Source organism: Lissotriton vulgaris, chromosome 2_2 (assembly GCF_964263255.1).
Source record: "Lissotriton vulgaris chromosome 2_2, aLisVul1.2, whole genome shotgun sequence".
In the NCBI taxonomy this organism is placed as follows: domain Eukaryota; kingdom Metazoa; phylum Chordata; class Amphibia; order Caudata; family Salamandridae; genus Lissotriton; species Lissotriton vulgaris.
The window spans coordinates 282,808,852-282,822,496 of record NC_141688.1 but is presented as its reverse complement, the minus strand read 5'-3'; the positions used below and the strand labels follow the sequence as shown (position 1 = coordinate 282,822,496).

At 49.3% G+C, this 13,645-nt stretch overlaps 1 protein-coding gene across 1 annotated transcript in view; it reads right to left on the bottom strand.

The window, feature by feature from the left end:
• The window catches only part of TTC17 (tetratricopeptide repeat domain 17), a 575,315-nt gene that overhangs the window by 479,323 nt on the left and 82,347 nt on the right, over positions 1–13,645 (bottom strand). Inside the window, exon 2 of the mRNA XM_086959610.1 lies at positions 13,187–13,276. Within this exon, the coding sequence (XP_086815736.1) occupies positions 13,187–13,276 (90 nt within the window). The remainder of the gene's footprint in view (positions 1–13,186; positions 13,277–13,645) is intronic.

The window sequence follows — 13,645 nt, the reverse complement described above, 5'->3', positions numbered from 1 at the left end:
AGGCCCCTAGGGGCCTGAACGCAAGTGAAGACTTGTACACTTGTCTATAGGCATCTGCTAAGAAAATCTACAGCAGCTCTAGGATTACCATTGTGAAATTTCAGACATTAGGAAACAAATAAATTGTGGCTTTTGTATAATGAATAGATGTGTCAGCTGATGTGGGAATAGCAACTAGTTTGCATCTTGGGTGTAGTGCTTATATGCTGCCGTAATTAGAAATAACAACTTATATAAATGAATTAAGAACTATTCACCTCCCACTCCATGAAAATTGAAAATGATTATGATATCTTTTTCAAAAATACTAAATATAAAAAGAAAGAAAAATTGATTGAATTATTATTTTCACGTTTATTTCAAACATGCACTTGGGTCTTTCTTTTTCCTGGGGTTATGATGCATTATGGTACTTAGGCATAAATGAATTAATAGTTTCTATGAGACTTTGTTATAAGACTATTATGTAGTCATTCTTTAAGAATTTGCAGTGGGTTTGTTTAAATCTTATATTGACATTTCGTCTACACAAATTTTCGAATAATGATGGTACTTATGAAATACATAAGTAAAAAATGTAAATGACACTTTGCACTTTAATGGCTTGAATTTGCGTGCACAATATCATATGCTGCTAATATGAAATTCATAGAGTAATATTTATTTAGACACTGTCTTTTATTGTAAATAGTATGTATATATCATGAATTTTAATTATTTATGAGATATTATATATATTTTTTTCCTTCAAATATTGAATTTCATCTGTGTGTGCATTATACTATATTCCAATTGTGTATAGAATATTTGATGAATCATGTACATATTCTATGTAGAACTTGAAATGTCAAAAATTATGGCACTGCGCCTTTTACTTTTATAAAGAATGATAAAAACACCACTGTTTGAACACGAATAGAATGAGAGACAGTAAGGAGTTAAGGTGGGCGGATTGCTTTTATGAGTATCCGCCCTTTTGTGGTTCAGAAAAGCCTTAAGTACCCTCTTTGATGACCAGTAACGTATCATGTGATCAAGCCTCTGGCTAGAGGCGAACGCGTCATGCAGGACTGCTTGGGTGTCAATTTTTAATGGAATAAAACACTTATCTTTGCACAAGATCTGGGTCTGGCTTGTTCATTTTTCCAGTTGGAGCAGTGGAACTGGGATGCTGGCAGCATCGAGCGATACAAGGACTTTATATTATATATATATATATATATATATATATATATATATATATATATATATATATATATATATATTTTCACTGAAAAAACCATAGGTTTGACACCAGTTATAGTTAGCTGGAAATTTTACTGACATAAAACCATTGAAATTCCCACGTTATAGTAAGTTGGACTCACTATAACTTGCGCGCCTGCATTGCACTGCTGATGACGTCACATATTACACCACTCATGACATGGTCAGTGACATCACTCATGACATCACTCATGACACCATCCAGTGAATGTGTGTCTTTCAGTAAAATAAATATGTTTTATATATGTATGTGTAAAGGTCGATGGAAGAATACATTAAGTGTTTAAATGGATGTTTTTTGTTTTTTTTTTAATAAAAAAATTGATTGGTTAACTGGCTTATTAAGTGTATCTTAGTGAATACATATATTAGCGAGTAATGTTTAAATATTTAAATAGGGCGTGGCCAAGATGGCGGGCTGAGCGGTCGCACTTGCCGAGAGCTCCCGGACCCCTGAATTCCTGCACCGCTTGTAATCGCTGATTCCCCCCCGGATCAAGCGGCAACTGAGCCGGGTGCACACGGTGGAGGTGTGGAGAGCCTGCTGAGCCTGGTTTGCGCCGTCGGGGATGAGATTCTGACCGGTAAAGCCCAGGTCGGAGCCCGCTGAACGGCCCGAGTGAGAGCTGGAAGCCGCGAGTCTCCCGACCCTCGGAGCGCGACGGAGCGACCGGCCTCCGAGGTGTGAAGCCCGCAGCGGTGCATGAGCTGTCGGAGTGGAAGTCGGCAACGGCTTCGCGAGCGGCTCGGAGTTGTCCAACGGCGGCTGTACGGAGCGGAACGGAGCGGAGGTGCAGAGCGGAGGCGGAGTCGGCATCGCCTCACTACGCCAGCCCGTGGCTTGAGGAGGCCCGCTGGAGGAGATCGCTTTGGCTGGTTGTCTGTATGGGATTGGGGAGCGAGTCTCCCGGGGAAGATCTTTCCCTGAAGCAGTGGACCCCGGCGAACGTTGCACTGTGACTTAGCCCACTGGCCGGATTTCTGGACCTCAGATCGGAGAAGTAGAGAGGGTCTCCATCTTGGGCGTTGTCCCCTCGGCACTACTGAGCGGCCATTTTGTGAAGTTCGGCCGGGCAGCTCGGCCCTCCTGGTGCTCTTTGTGCGGGCTGCTCCCGGCTGGCATATAGCTGCTTTCTTGGCTGGTCAGTAAGCCTCAGTGTCCTTTATTGATCTACAATGTCGAATGCCAGGGGGCAGCGACGGGGTGACCGGACCTTGCCGGAAATGCTGGGACGGGGCGCCCTACGCAGCGGAGGAGCCCAACCTGCCGCGACCTCCCCGGCACCAACCAGGGGGGCGGACGGTGGAGAGCCCCCGGTGACGAGATCATTTCTCGAGTCGCTGTTTAGCTCCCTTCGGGAGGACTTTCAAACGCTCAAGAGTGAGGTGGCCGGGGAGGTCCGCGAAGTGAGGAGAGAGATGGACTCCCTGGGGGACCGTGTGAACACGGTGGAGGAAGCGGGTCACTCCAGGGATGAGGAGATCACCCATCTGCAACAGGAAGTCCTGCGGCTACGGGAGCAACAGATTGAGTTACAAGCCCACGCCGAGGACCTTGAAAATCGGTCCAGGCGGAACAACATACGGGTCCGCGGTGTGCCGTCTGGTGAGGAGGGTGAAGACGTGACTGCATATCTGGTGGCCCTCTTCCGTGCGATCCTGGGAGAGTCGGAGGACTTTCGGATTCGCATAGACCGGGCACATCGTGTGGGTCGCCCCCGCAGAGCTACAGCGCCCGCTCCGGACATTCTGGCCTTCCTCCCGAACTTTCCCTTGAAGGAGCGGATCCTCCGAGAGGCACGAGGGCAGCAACCTTTCCGATTCCGGGATCACCCTGTGACCCTGTTTCAAGACTTATCCACAGTCACGCTACAGAAGAGGAAGTCCTTCAAGATCGCCACGGACTTCCTTCGAGAGCATGAGACACAGTATTCCTGGGGGCACCCCTTCCGTCTGATCTTCAGGTGGAACGGTGTCTTGCATCAGCTTCGGTCCCTCCAAGATGTCTGCGCGGTGTTGGGCCTCACAGCATCGGACACTGATACCCCGGCCCCACGGCGGAGGCGCAGCACTCGTAACGGATGGCAACGAGCTGGGGGGTGGGCCTCTCCTCCGGCGGAGCGCCCGGGCTCGCCCGCAATCCGGGCAGAAATGGCGGCTGCCATCCAGGAGGCCTCCAGAGTGGCGGCGAATGGCGAAGTGGCCTTGACGGCCTGAACTCACTCCGGGGGGGGAGTCTACTTTAGCTCATTCTTATTGCAGGTGCGGGGATCCGGGGGGTGGGCTGGGAGGAAGGGCGAGTGCTGGAGGTGGTGGCTGGACGTCCACTAGATTGACTTACCACGGCCTTGCCCGTTCCGGGCCGGACTGGGACAATGTCTTTTTTGAAAAGTTTGGGAAGCGGGGAATGGGGTTGGGACAGGCGGGCAGATGTTTTGATTCTGAGACCTAGAGGGGGGGCCAGTTGCGGGGGGTGGTGTAGATTTGGTTGTGTGGGGGCAGGGGGGGGGTTTCTAGTTGTGGGGTGTTGGGGTTCGGGGACTGTACTGTGCCAGTGGGTAATTCAAAGTTGCTCTGTTTTGAGGCCTCGAAGGGTGCCTTCTGTGTTTGCTTGCGGGGCTTTGCTTCCTGATATGTGCTCCTTGAACTCCCTCTTTGATGGCTCTTAAGGTGCTTACTCTCAATGTGAAAGGGCTGAATAATCCGGTTAAGCGGCGGGCAGTGTTATCCCTGTTGGAAAACTCACAAGCGGATATCTGCCTGTTGCAGGAGACCCATTTGCTGGCTAAGGATTGCTCGCGGATGCGTACCCCCAAGTTCCCCACACAGCTATTCTCCTCTAGCACCTCCAAGACGGCAGGGGTGGCAATCTTGTTTTCTAGGGGGTTCAGGGGAGAGGTCGTGAGCAAGGTAGCAGAACAGAAAGGGAGACTTCTAGTATACAAGATTAAGGTGGGGGGCATAGCACTGACTGTGGGCACCGTCTACTGCCCCAATGATCATCAGGACCAATTCTTGCACAGGGCCTTGGACGACGTTGCATCCACCTCTGATAGGCACATAGTGTTGGGGGGTGATTTGAACCTGGTTTTCGATGCGGCACTGGATAGGTCTGTGCAGCGGCGCCATCAGTTGGTGAGCTTTCGGGCTCGATTCGAACTCGACTTGAGGAGCTGGACCTGCATGACATGTGGCGCCGCCTCCACCCCACCACCCGCGCATACTCTTACTTCTCACACGCCCATAGATCTTATGCGCGCTTAGACCATCTCCTGGTGTCGGGCCCATTGCTCCTTTTGGCTTCGAGTGCGGACATGGGGGTCCTCTCCCTTTCTGACCACGCTCCGGTGGAGGGCGTTTTCACTCTTCCACCGGTGGCTCGGCCGAGAGGGGTCTGGAGGCTCCGAGACACGCTTTTTCACAGGCGGTCGGTGGTGGATCAGATCCGGGCGGCCATTTTGGCTTTTCAGACCGTGAACGATAATGGGGATACTTCCCGTGCGACACAGTGGGCAGCCCTAAAGGCCGTGCTCCGAGGCGAATTTATCGCGATTTCCTCGGCCGAGAATAGGGACCGACAACTCAAGAGAGATGAGCTCACCCGGCAGGTGAGGGAGCTGGAGCAGGTTCATCACAGGACAGGGGCCCCCAGGGTGTGGAGGCAGCTGAAGGCGGCGCGGAAGCTCCTGGCGGCCCTTGACACAGATCGGGCGGAGTATGCGATGCTTCGCCTGAAGCACAAATATTACACAGGGGGCGATCGGTGTGGGCGGCTCCTGGCTAACAAACTTAGGGTACAGCACCAGCAGCACCGTGTGAAGGAACTATTGGACCCGGCCGGAGGTAGAGTCACGACCGATGAGCACATAGCAGACGTCTTTCGCGGCTTTTATGCTGACCTCTACTCCGGGGAGGCCTCTTCGGCCCAGGCTGAGGGGGACTATCTGGACTCGGTCCCGCTCCCGTCACTGACACAGGATCAGGCTCAGTATCTGGAGCGTGACATACGTATCGAAGAGGTGGTCACGGCGATATCCCGGCTCAAACTGGGTAAGGCCCCGGGACCGGATGGCTTTATCCCGCTGTTTTACAAAACCTTCTGTCAGGAGCTGGCGCCTCTGCTGACTCGCCTCTTTAACACCTTCGCAGAGCCGGGAGCCATCCCCTCCGAATTTCTCCAGGCCACGGTTTCAGTGATCCCTAAGCCGGGCAAAGACAGGACCGCTTGTGGGTCCTATCGTCCCATTTCGCTGCTGAACACTGATTTGAAGGTGTTCACCAGTATCTTAGCTGCACGCCTGGCGTTGCACCTCCCCGGCATGGTTGACTCGGACCAAGCGGGCTTTGTGCCCGGTAGGCAAACGGTAGATAACACGAAAAGGGTGACGCACATTCTCGAGAAGGCTTCCAGGATCCCTGGGGAGAGGATGCTCCTGTCCATAGACGCGGAGAAGGCTTTTGACAGGGTGCACTGGCCCTACCTGGAGAAAGTCCTGAGCAAATTCGGGATAGGGGAGAGGTTCCGTCATCTGATCTTCAATTGCTACCGGTTCCCCTCTGCAGTGGTCCGGGTGAACGGCGGCAGCTCTCGACCCTTCCCCATTGAGCGGGGCACGAGACAGGGGTGCCCGCTCTCCCCTTTGCTCTTTGCCTTGTACATGGAGCCATTTGCCCAGAGGGTTCGGCAGAACCCTGACATTATCGGCGTCCAGATGGGTGGGTTTAGTCATGCGATTAGCCTGTACGCGGATGATGTCATTCTGACGCTGGATGACCCGCGGAGATCGCTGCCGGCCTGTGTGGAGGAACTGAACTTATTCGCTGACGTGGCGGGCTTCAAGGTGAACCTGGGTAAGTCAGCCGCCCTTGACATCTCGCTTACTGCTGCCACTAGAGTGGAACTGCAGAGGCTTTACCCTCTGAGCTGGTCCAGGGACCGGATCCCGTACTTGGGGATCCTGTTGGCGCCCTCCCTCCCGGAGATGGTTACGGCCAATTACGCGGCTCTGGGCGCGAAAATAAGGGAGGAACTGGGCCGGAGGGATAAGGGCACGCTGTCGCTACTGGGTAGAGTGGCCGCGGTGAAGATGACCCTTCTGCCTCAGGTGCTTTACCTCTTCAGAGCGTTACCGCTCCAGCCCCCCGCGGGGTGGCTTGCGGAGACTCAGACTGCCATTGCACGGTTCGTGTGGCAGGGCCGCAGGCCGAGGATCAAGAGGGGCATCGCTATGCTGTCGCCAGAATCCGGAGGGCTGGGGATACCGGACTTGCGGAAATATTTCCAGGCCGCTCAGCTCCGCTATCTCGTGGAATGGAGCCGGTGGGAGTCTGATAAGCATTGGTTGTTCCAGGATCAGGCGGTGGCGGGTAGGACGCTGCAGGAAGTGCCATTCTTGGGGCAGGCCCACCGGCCCCCCAATCTTTACGCGTCTTTGGTAACGCGGGTCCCGCTCCAGACGTGGGACTCGGTGGCTGCCAGATGTGAGCTAACCACCTTCCCCTCTCCCTTTACGCCGCTCATTGGCAACCCGGACTTCGGCCCTGGGATGGAACAGGGTGCCTATGAGCGCTGGCGGGTGGCCCGCTGCTGCACTCTGTACCACTTGTACTCCCCTGAGGGAGTTGTCTCCTTCCAGGACTTGAGAAGGGATTATGGCCTCCCGGAAACGGAGCGCATGCGCTACATGCAGGCGCGCCACTGGGCATTACAACCCCAAGTGCGCGACGCGGCACACCGGGAAATCACGGCGTATGAGCGTTGGTTAATTACTCGCACGTCGGACGCTAAACTGATCTCGGACCTGTATAAAATGCTGCAGCCCCCCTCCTTTCACATTCACAACCCAGGTCGGGAACGTTGGGAGCGAGAGCTCGGGCGCGAGCTGAGCCATAAAGAATGGGACCACATCTCCTACCGCGCACGTCATTCGGCCTACCACACGGGTCTTACATAGACCTTTACTAAAATCTCGACCTACTGGTACCGTACTCCGGAGAAACTGCACGAGATGGACAGGGCAATACCGGGGACGTGCTGGCGCAACTGTGGCAACACTGGTACACTAACACACATACTATGGGAATGCCCCCTGCTGGCTCCTTACTGGGAGGAGGTCTTGAGCGAGGTGGACAAATGCTTTGGGATAGAACTGCCTAGATTCCCGGCCTATGTACTGTTGGGGTTGCCGAATGGGCTGATGTATCCCCTCAGGTCTAAGAGGGGTAGACAGATCGCGATTGCGCTGGGATCAGCGGTGCAGAATATTCTCATACACTGGCGCACTACAACACTTCCCTCTGTAGTTGGTTGGCTGCACAGATTATGGCACGTTCTTGGGATGGAGAAGATGTCCTTAGTAGCCCTGGGGGATACTGATACCTTTGAGGAATTGTGGGAGCCCTTTCACAGCCTGTTATGTTCCGAGTTTCGAGAGATCACCTGCCCTAGATACCTTTGGTTGTTGAGGCTGACGCCGCCACCGGACCCGCCTGATTGATTGGGTGGGGTCGGTATTGTATAGTAGAGATTCATGGCGAGTTCAAAGTAGTGGAGACTGTAGATATTGGCAAAGTACAGGGGGTGGGTTGGGGTATGGTAGTTGGGGGTTCGGTTTGGTTAGGTAGGTTTTTGGAGCGGGGTTGCTTCTCCTCCCTTCACCCCTCCCCTCCCCTTTTTCTTTTCCTCTCTTCCCTTCCATTCCCCCCCTTTTTCCTTTCCCCCCCCTTTTTTCATTCGTTCTCTCTTTTGTCCCCTCCCTCCTGATTTTCTCTCCTCCCCCCATCCCGTCCCTCCCTCCCTTTCTCCCCCCCCCCCCTCCCCTCGTTGTCTGTCCGTGCCCACAGGTGCGAAAGCTATGCTCCCGAGTCGGATGGAGCCTCTTGCAAAATTGTGACTGCATTGTTGTACTTGCTGTATGATGCGCATTGGTGCGCGGTTCTTGTGGTTCACCTGTTCCCTGCCCCTTTGTGTCCTACCCCACCCTGCTTCAATAAAATACTTTAAACCTAAATATTTAAATATATGTATCAGTGTTTCACTTTGTGTATAAGTGGCTGCATGGGTTTGTGAGTAGCTACGTGTGTGTGTATGGGTAATTAGATGTTTTTTTTAGTATCCGTATGAGTGTCTGTATGGTTTGGTGGGGGTATTACTTAGCACATAGATGCATTAATGACTGACTCACCGTTTGTATGTGTTTTGAAGACAAGTAAGGGTGGATGACTGTGTATATGGGTGTGTTAGTGAGTGAATGACTGTCTCACTAGTGTCTTTATCAGTAACTAAATATGTTTTATTCTAGTATATGTGAGTATTGATGTATATAAGTGAGTATATGTGAGAGTGAGAGATTGTAAGAGTTCCTGTTTAAATAAGTATGTGTTTCTATAAGTGATTGTTTAAGAGAGTAAGTATGTGTAAGTTTCCTTAGAAGTGAGGTGGTAGTGTGTGTATAGCTGTATATGCAAATAAATGGATGTTCAATAGTTTATTTGCATGTGTGAGCATGTGTGTGAGTAACTTTTGGATGACTGTCGGTGTGTAACAGGATGTATAGGTGTATCACTACATATGATGAGTGACTATATGTATGAGTGACTATATAGAACTGTTGGTGAATGAGTGGATGTGTATATAGATGGTGAAATTACTGAATTGGTTGTTGTAACTGGTATGGGTATCTCCATTTTTTTTTAAATGTTAGTTTCTATTTTTGAATATGTGTTTGAAGCGTTACATTACACTGAAAGGAGGTCTGTCACTCTGTCACAAGGTAGGTGTCATCAGAGATGTCATGAGTGATGTCACTGACCATATCATGAGTGATGTAATATGTGACGTCATCAGCAGTGCATTGCAGGTGCGCAAGTTATAGTGTGTCCAACTAACTAGAACATAGGAATTTCAATGGTTTTATGTCAGTAAAATCTCCAGCTAACTATAACTGGTGTCAAACCTATGGTTTTTTCAGTGAATTTAATAGTTTTTTTAAATGCTAATTCCGAACTATAACTGGTGTGAAACCTATGGTTTTTTCAGTGAATTTCATAGGATTTTAAATGCTAATTCCTAACTATAACTGGTGTGAAACCTATGGTTTTTTCAGTAAATTTCATAGGTTTTTTTAAATGCTAATTCCTAGCTATATATAGGGCCTCAAACCTATGTTTTTTTCAGTGAATTTCAAAGGTTTTTTAATAGCAAATTTCGATAGCTATGAAATGAAATATTTTTTATATTGAATCCTATATTGTATATTTATGTAATACTATTTTTTTAATGTATATTGTTCATGTTTTTTTTTTTGCCCTGGAGCGCTCCCGATGCGCGTCCCAGTGAGTGCACCAGTAAGCGCAGTCTTGCGGCGCGCCCCAGGGGGCGTACGGGTGAGCGTCCCGTTAGCGCCATTGCCTCGAACGAAAACATCATCGTGACGTATCGCGTAGCCGCGTCCACGTGATACGTACGGCGTAAGCGCTCCCGGAAGCACTCGAGCGTATACGATCGCGCTACGTAACCATCCGAAGCGCTTACGCGACGCGCCCCGGGGAGCGTAGCGTAAGCGCGTCGGGTCATGTGACCTAAAAAATAACACTTTTTATTGGTTTAGGACAATTTTGGTTTCCAAATGATGAAAGCCCTGGTCATGTGACCTGAAAATAACACTTTTCATTGGTTCAGGACAGTTTATTTTCCTAATGATGAAAGCCCCCAGCTTTTTTCCTCATTCTCACTTTGTACTTTGAGTGAGGAAGACCTGTTTCCAGAGCTATTACTAATTTGTACTCAGAAATGGCTTCAGTAGCAGCAGCAACAGGGGCATCTCAGCCACCACCACCACCAGCACCTAGAGGACCACCACAACACCACAGTGGTGGAGATGAAGAAGAAGAGGAGGTTCCTGCAAGAAGATAATACCCCATATAGGCCAAAGCAGCACATTATCTGGGAGTTTTTTTCAATCCCAAAGGACCTCAAAAAAGTAAATGCGCCAAGGGTTACTTGCCTAATCTGTGGCACTGAACTTTCAAGGGGGAACCCAAGTACTCTTTTGGCAATAACACCATGATTCGCCACATGCCACGCCGGCACCCTAACAACTATGCTGCGGCAGAGGTCAGAGAACTGGCCAGAAACCCTCCCCAATCTTCACCCAGCATCTCCAAAAGTAAGCAACCCACTCCATCGGGTTCAAAGACAAGGGAGATGGTCGCAAACATACAACCCCAGTTTGGACAGTACAAAAACAGTTGTATATTTTGTGGTAAAACAATTACCTATGGTGAGCAAAGCATAAAACTCATCAACCGTGCTGGTGACAACCACAATTGCCCCAAAAAGCCTTAATTTTGTTCCTGATTTTTTTTTGCTCCAGTTGAGCCGTTTACAATTCCCTGTTTATTGTTTCTCCCAACAAAAATAACAAAAAAATACAAAATTGTTCATAAAAGCCAAAAAAAGTGCAAAATGTTCAAAAAAACAATAAAAAAATATATAAAACAACAAAAAGAAGAAAAATCACAGTTCTTTTTAGAACTACCTCCAATTTATAAAAAAAGGCTACATTTTTAAAAAACTCTGTCATTCTTTTTTCCTCATGGTACGCTCCACCGGTGCGCGTACCGGGCGTTCCCCCCGCGTAAATCGAAAAATTATTATTTTTTTACCCCGCGGGGCCCTTTTATGGCCCCCACATCAAACTTAGGTGGTCAGGGGGGGTCTACTCTGCCCCCTTTTGGTTATTTCCCCCTTTGTTTTTGCCACCTCTTGTGTCTCGATCCTATCGAGACACAAGATGGCGGCCGATCCGGACTGTTTGGAATGTTGACAGACACCCGAGAGCCAATCAGCTTTCCGCGCGCGAACTCGTGTAGCGCTCTGGTACCCGCCCCAGTGCGCGTACCGGGGCGCGCTTATAGATATATATATTTTTTTGGACCTAAATTACTCGAAATCCACTGGAGCACATATCTTGAGACATAGCAAAGGCACATCGGGCTACCAGTCCCTACTATTTTGCCAAGTTTGGTGGAAATCCATTCAGCCGTTCGGGCTAAAAGTGAGTCCAACCGCCCTATAGAAATTAACATGGGGAAAACACGTTTTGGGACCCCCCTTTTATCTCGGCCCCCGCTTGACGAATCCCCTCAAAACTTTCAGGGAAGGAGCGGTGCGCCGCGAGGCAAATTTCAGGAAAATTTCAGGCAGATTCATTAACCGGCCCCAAAGTTATTCCCAATAGAATGTTGCGAATTCCCTATACAAAATAATCCTAACTATAACAACCTACTGGCGACCGCACACACACACACACACAACCAAAGGTTAAAGTAACGTTATAGTATTCTAGTTGAATGAGAATTTTGAGTGACAATGCAATGTTTTAAATAACAAAACCACTGAAGTCCGCCAGTTATACTTAGCTCAAGTACTAGGACTTACGCCCTGCCATACAATTTTTTCATCAATAATTAAATTTCAAATGTTGGAGCGAAATTTACAATGATGTCACAGAAAATGTCATGAGTGACCCCTTCGAGGCACTGGGGACCATATTTCCTGGGACCAAACAAAATTTGTAAAGAGGAGGGAGCACGTGACGCCCTTTTATTGAGGCCGAAGGGTACTTAGGACCCCATCCCTCTGGGGCATTTAAAGAGAGGAGGGGTGCCACAGCCCCCCTCACGAAGCAAATAGTGCCCCTAGTTGCTCCATTTCCTGGGGTCAAATTCCATTAAAAGGGAAAACAGCCAAAGAGCCCACACCCCAAGCATTTTGTAGCCCTGGGGACCCATTTTCTGGGGTCTGTCCAAATTTAGTAAGGTGCCCGGTGCCCATTCGGGGCACCAACCAAGTAGCAGGTTGAAGGCTGCTGGGGTGCCCCAGAGTTACCAGGAGCCAGCTGGCTCCTCGCATGGTGCGGGAGCCGATATTGCGCTAGTCCTGGGGGAGCAGCTATTTATGCTAGGCTCCCTCAGAGTGGAAGTAGGTGAGCGAGCATGGAAACAGAAGTCTGCTCCCGTCCAGCTGGAGCATTTTTAAATCTGTCAGCTAGGAGCAGACATGCCTTCCCATCCTTCGATGCTGCTGAGGGAGGTTTAAAAATAATCCCATCTGGTAGTAGCTGACATATGTTTCACTGGCCGCACTAATTCGGGCAGATAAAGCTCTTCTATCCCAGGCGTGTGCTCCCCATGACAGAGTAATTGTACTGGCCCTAGGGATGTTGTCTCCAGGGCCGTTTAAGGTTCGGGGAGGTGGGCAGTGCGATAAAATCATTTGGGAACTGGGTTACAATGCCGTTCCTAACACAGAGTTGGATACCACAGGCTCCCCAGGGCATAGACGTCATGCCCACTCCCACAAGCTCAAAGCCTGGGCCATCTCCATGGGGCCCTGCAATATGTGGAGAACATGGTATCGCCCACCACCTAGCACACATCTCAGTGGCCAAAAAGTGTGTTGCGAATAAAAAGATTAATACCATTTAACACACTGAGGGTAGCTAATCTTAGACGGTCCAGGTGGCACAATTCAAAAGCACTGTATGTTTATAGTTCACTGGGTTAGAGAAGCGCGATAGGTAGTTTGAGTTGGGTCTATATTGCACACATAAACGACACAGGAAAGAACTGTAAGGCTGTAGTGCATCCTAAAAAGCCCCAGCCTGCACTGGTTATGTTATATGCACACAAAATAACAACGCATTACTCAGTAACTCAAGAAAGCAGTGATTTATTTTCAGGGACTGTGCGCTGTGACTGAGTAAAACAAAGCAAAGAGCAAGAAAAATCACAGAGGATTGCCAAGAAGCGTACTCACTTCACTACAGGTAAAGTAGATTTGGCAAGGCAAGCCATAACAATACTAGTATATTACGAAACAGAAGGAACTCCAACCATGAACACTTCCTTCTCTTACCTCCAACTCTTTGAGGTAGTTGACTGTATTCTCTTGTCTCATTACCATGACAAGATCGTGAGGGTGCTTCAAATTCATTGGCGAGTCAACCTGAAAGTTAAGAGTCGAAAGTAAAATAAATTAGTTCTCATATTTCACTGATGGTTCCTGTTACTTAAATAGAGTAAACCTATACCTACTTACCCGTCATTATTTTAAAGGTCAATATTTCGACTTCGATATTACTATAACTTGAAAGTTCGCACTATATATTCCACACCTACATCTCAACTGGGGTATGGGAGGATTTCACCATGCACCGGTAGGTATCTGGGTTTAGTGATGGCAGTGGAGAGAACTCAGTCCCACTACTGGGGTGGATTGGGCATCCCATAATGAGTCTCAGGGTGTCAGCTTGTGCTAGAGGATCAGAAATGGAATGTTATGCATCAACCACAGAGGTCGACTTGAGTTCCAAGC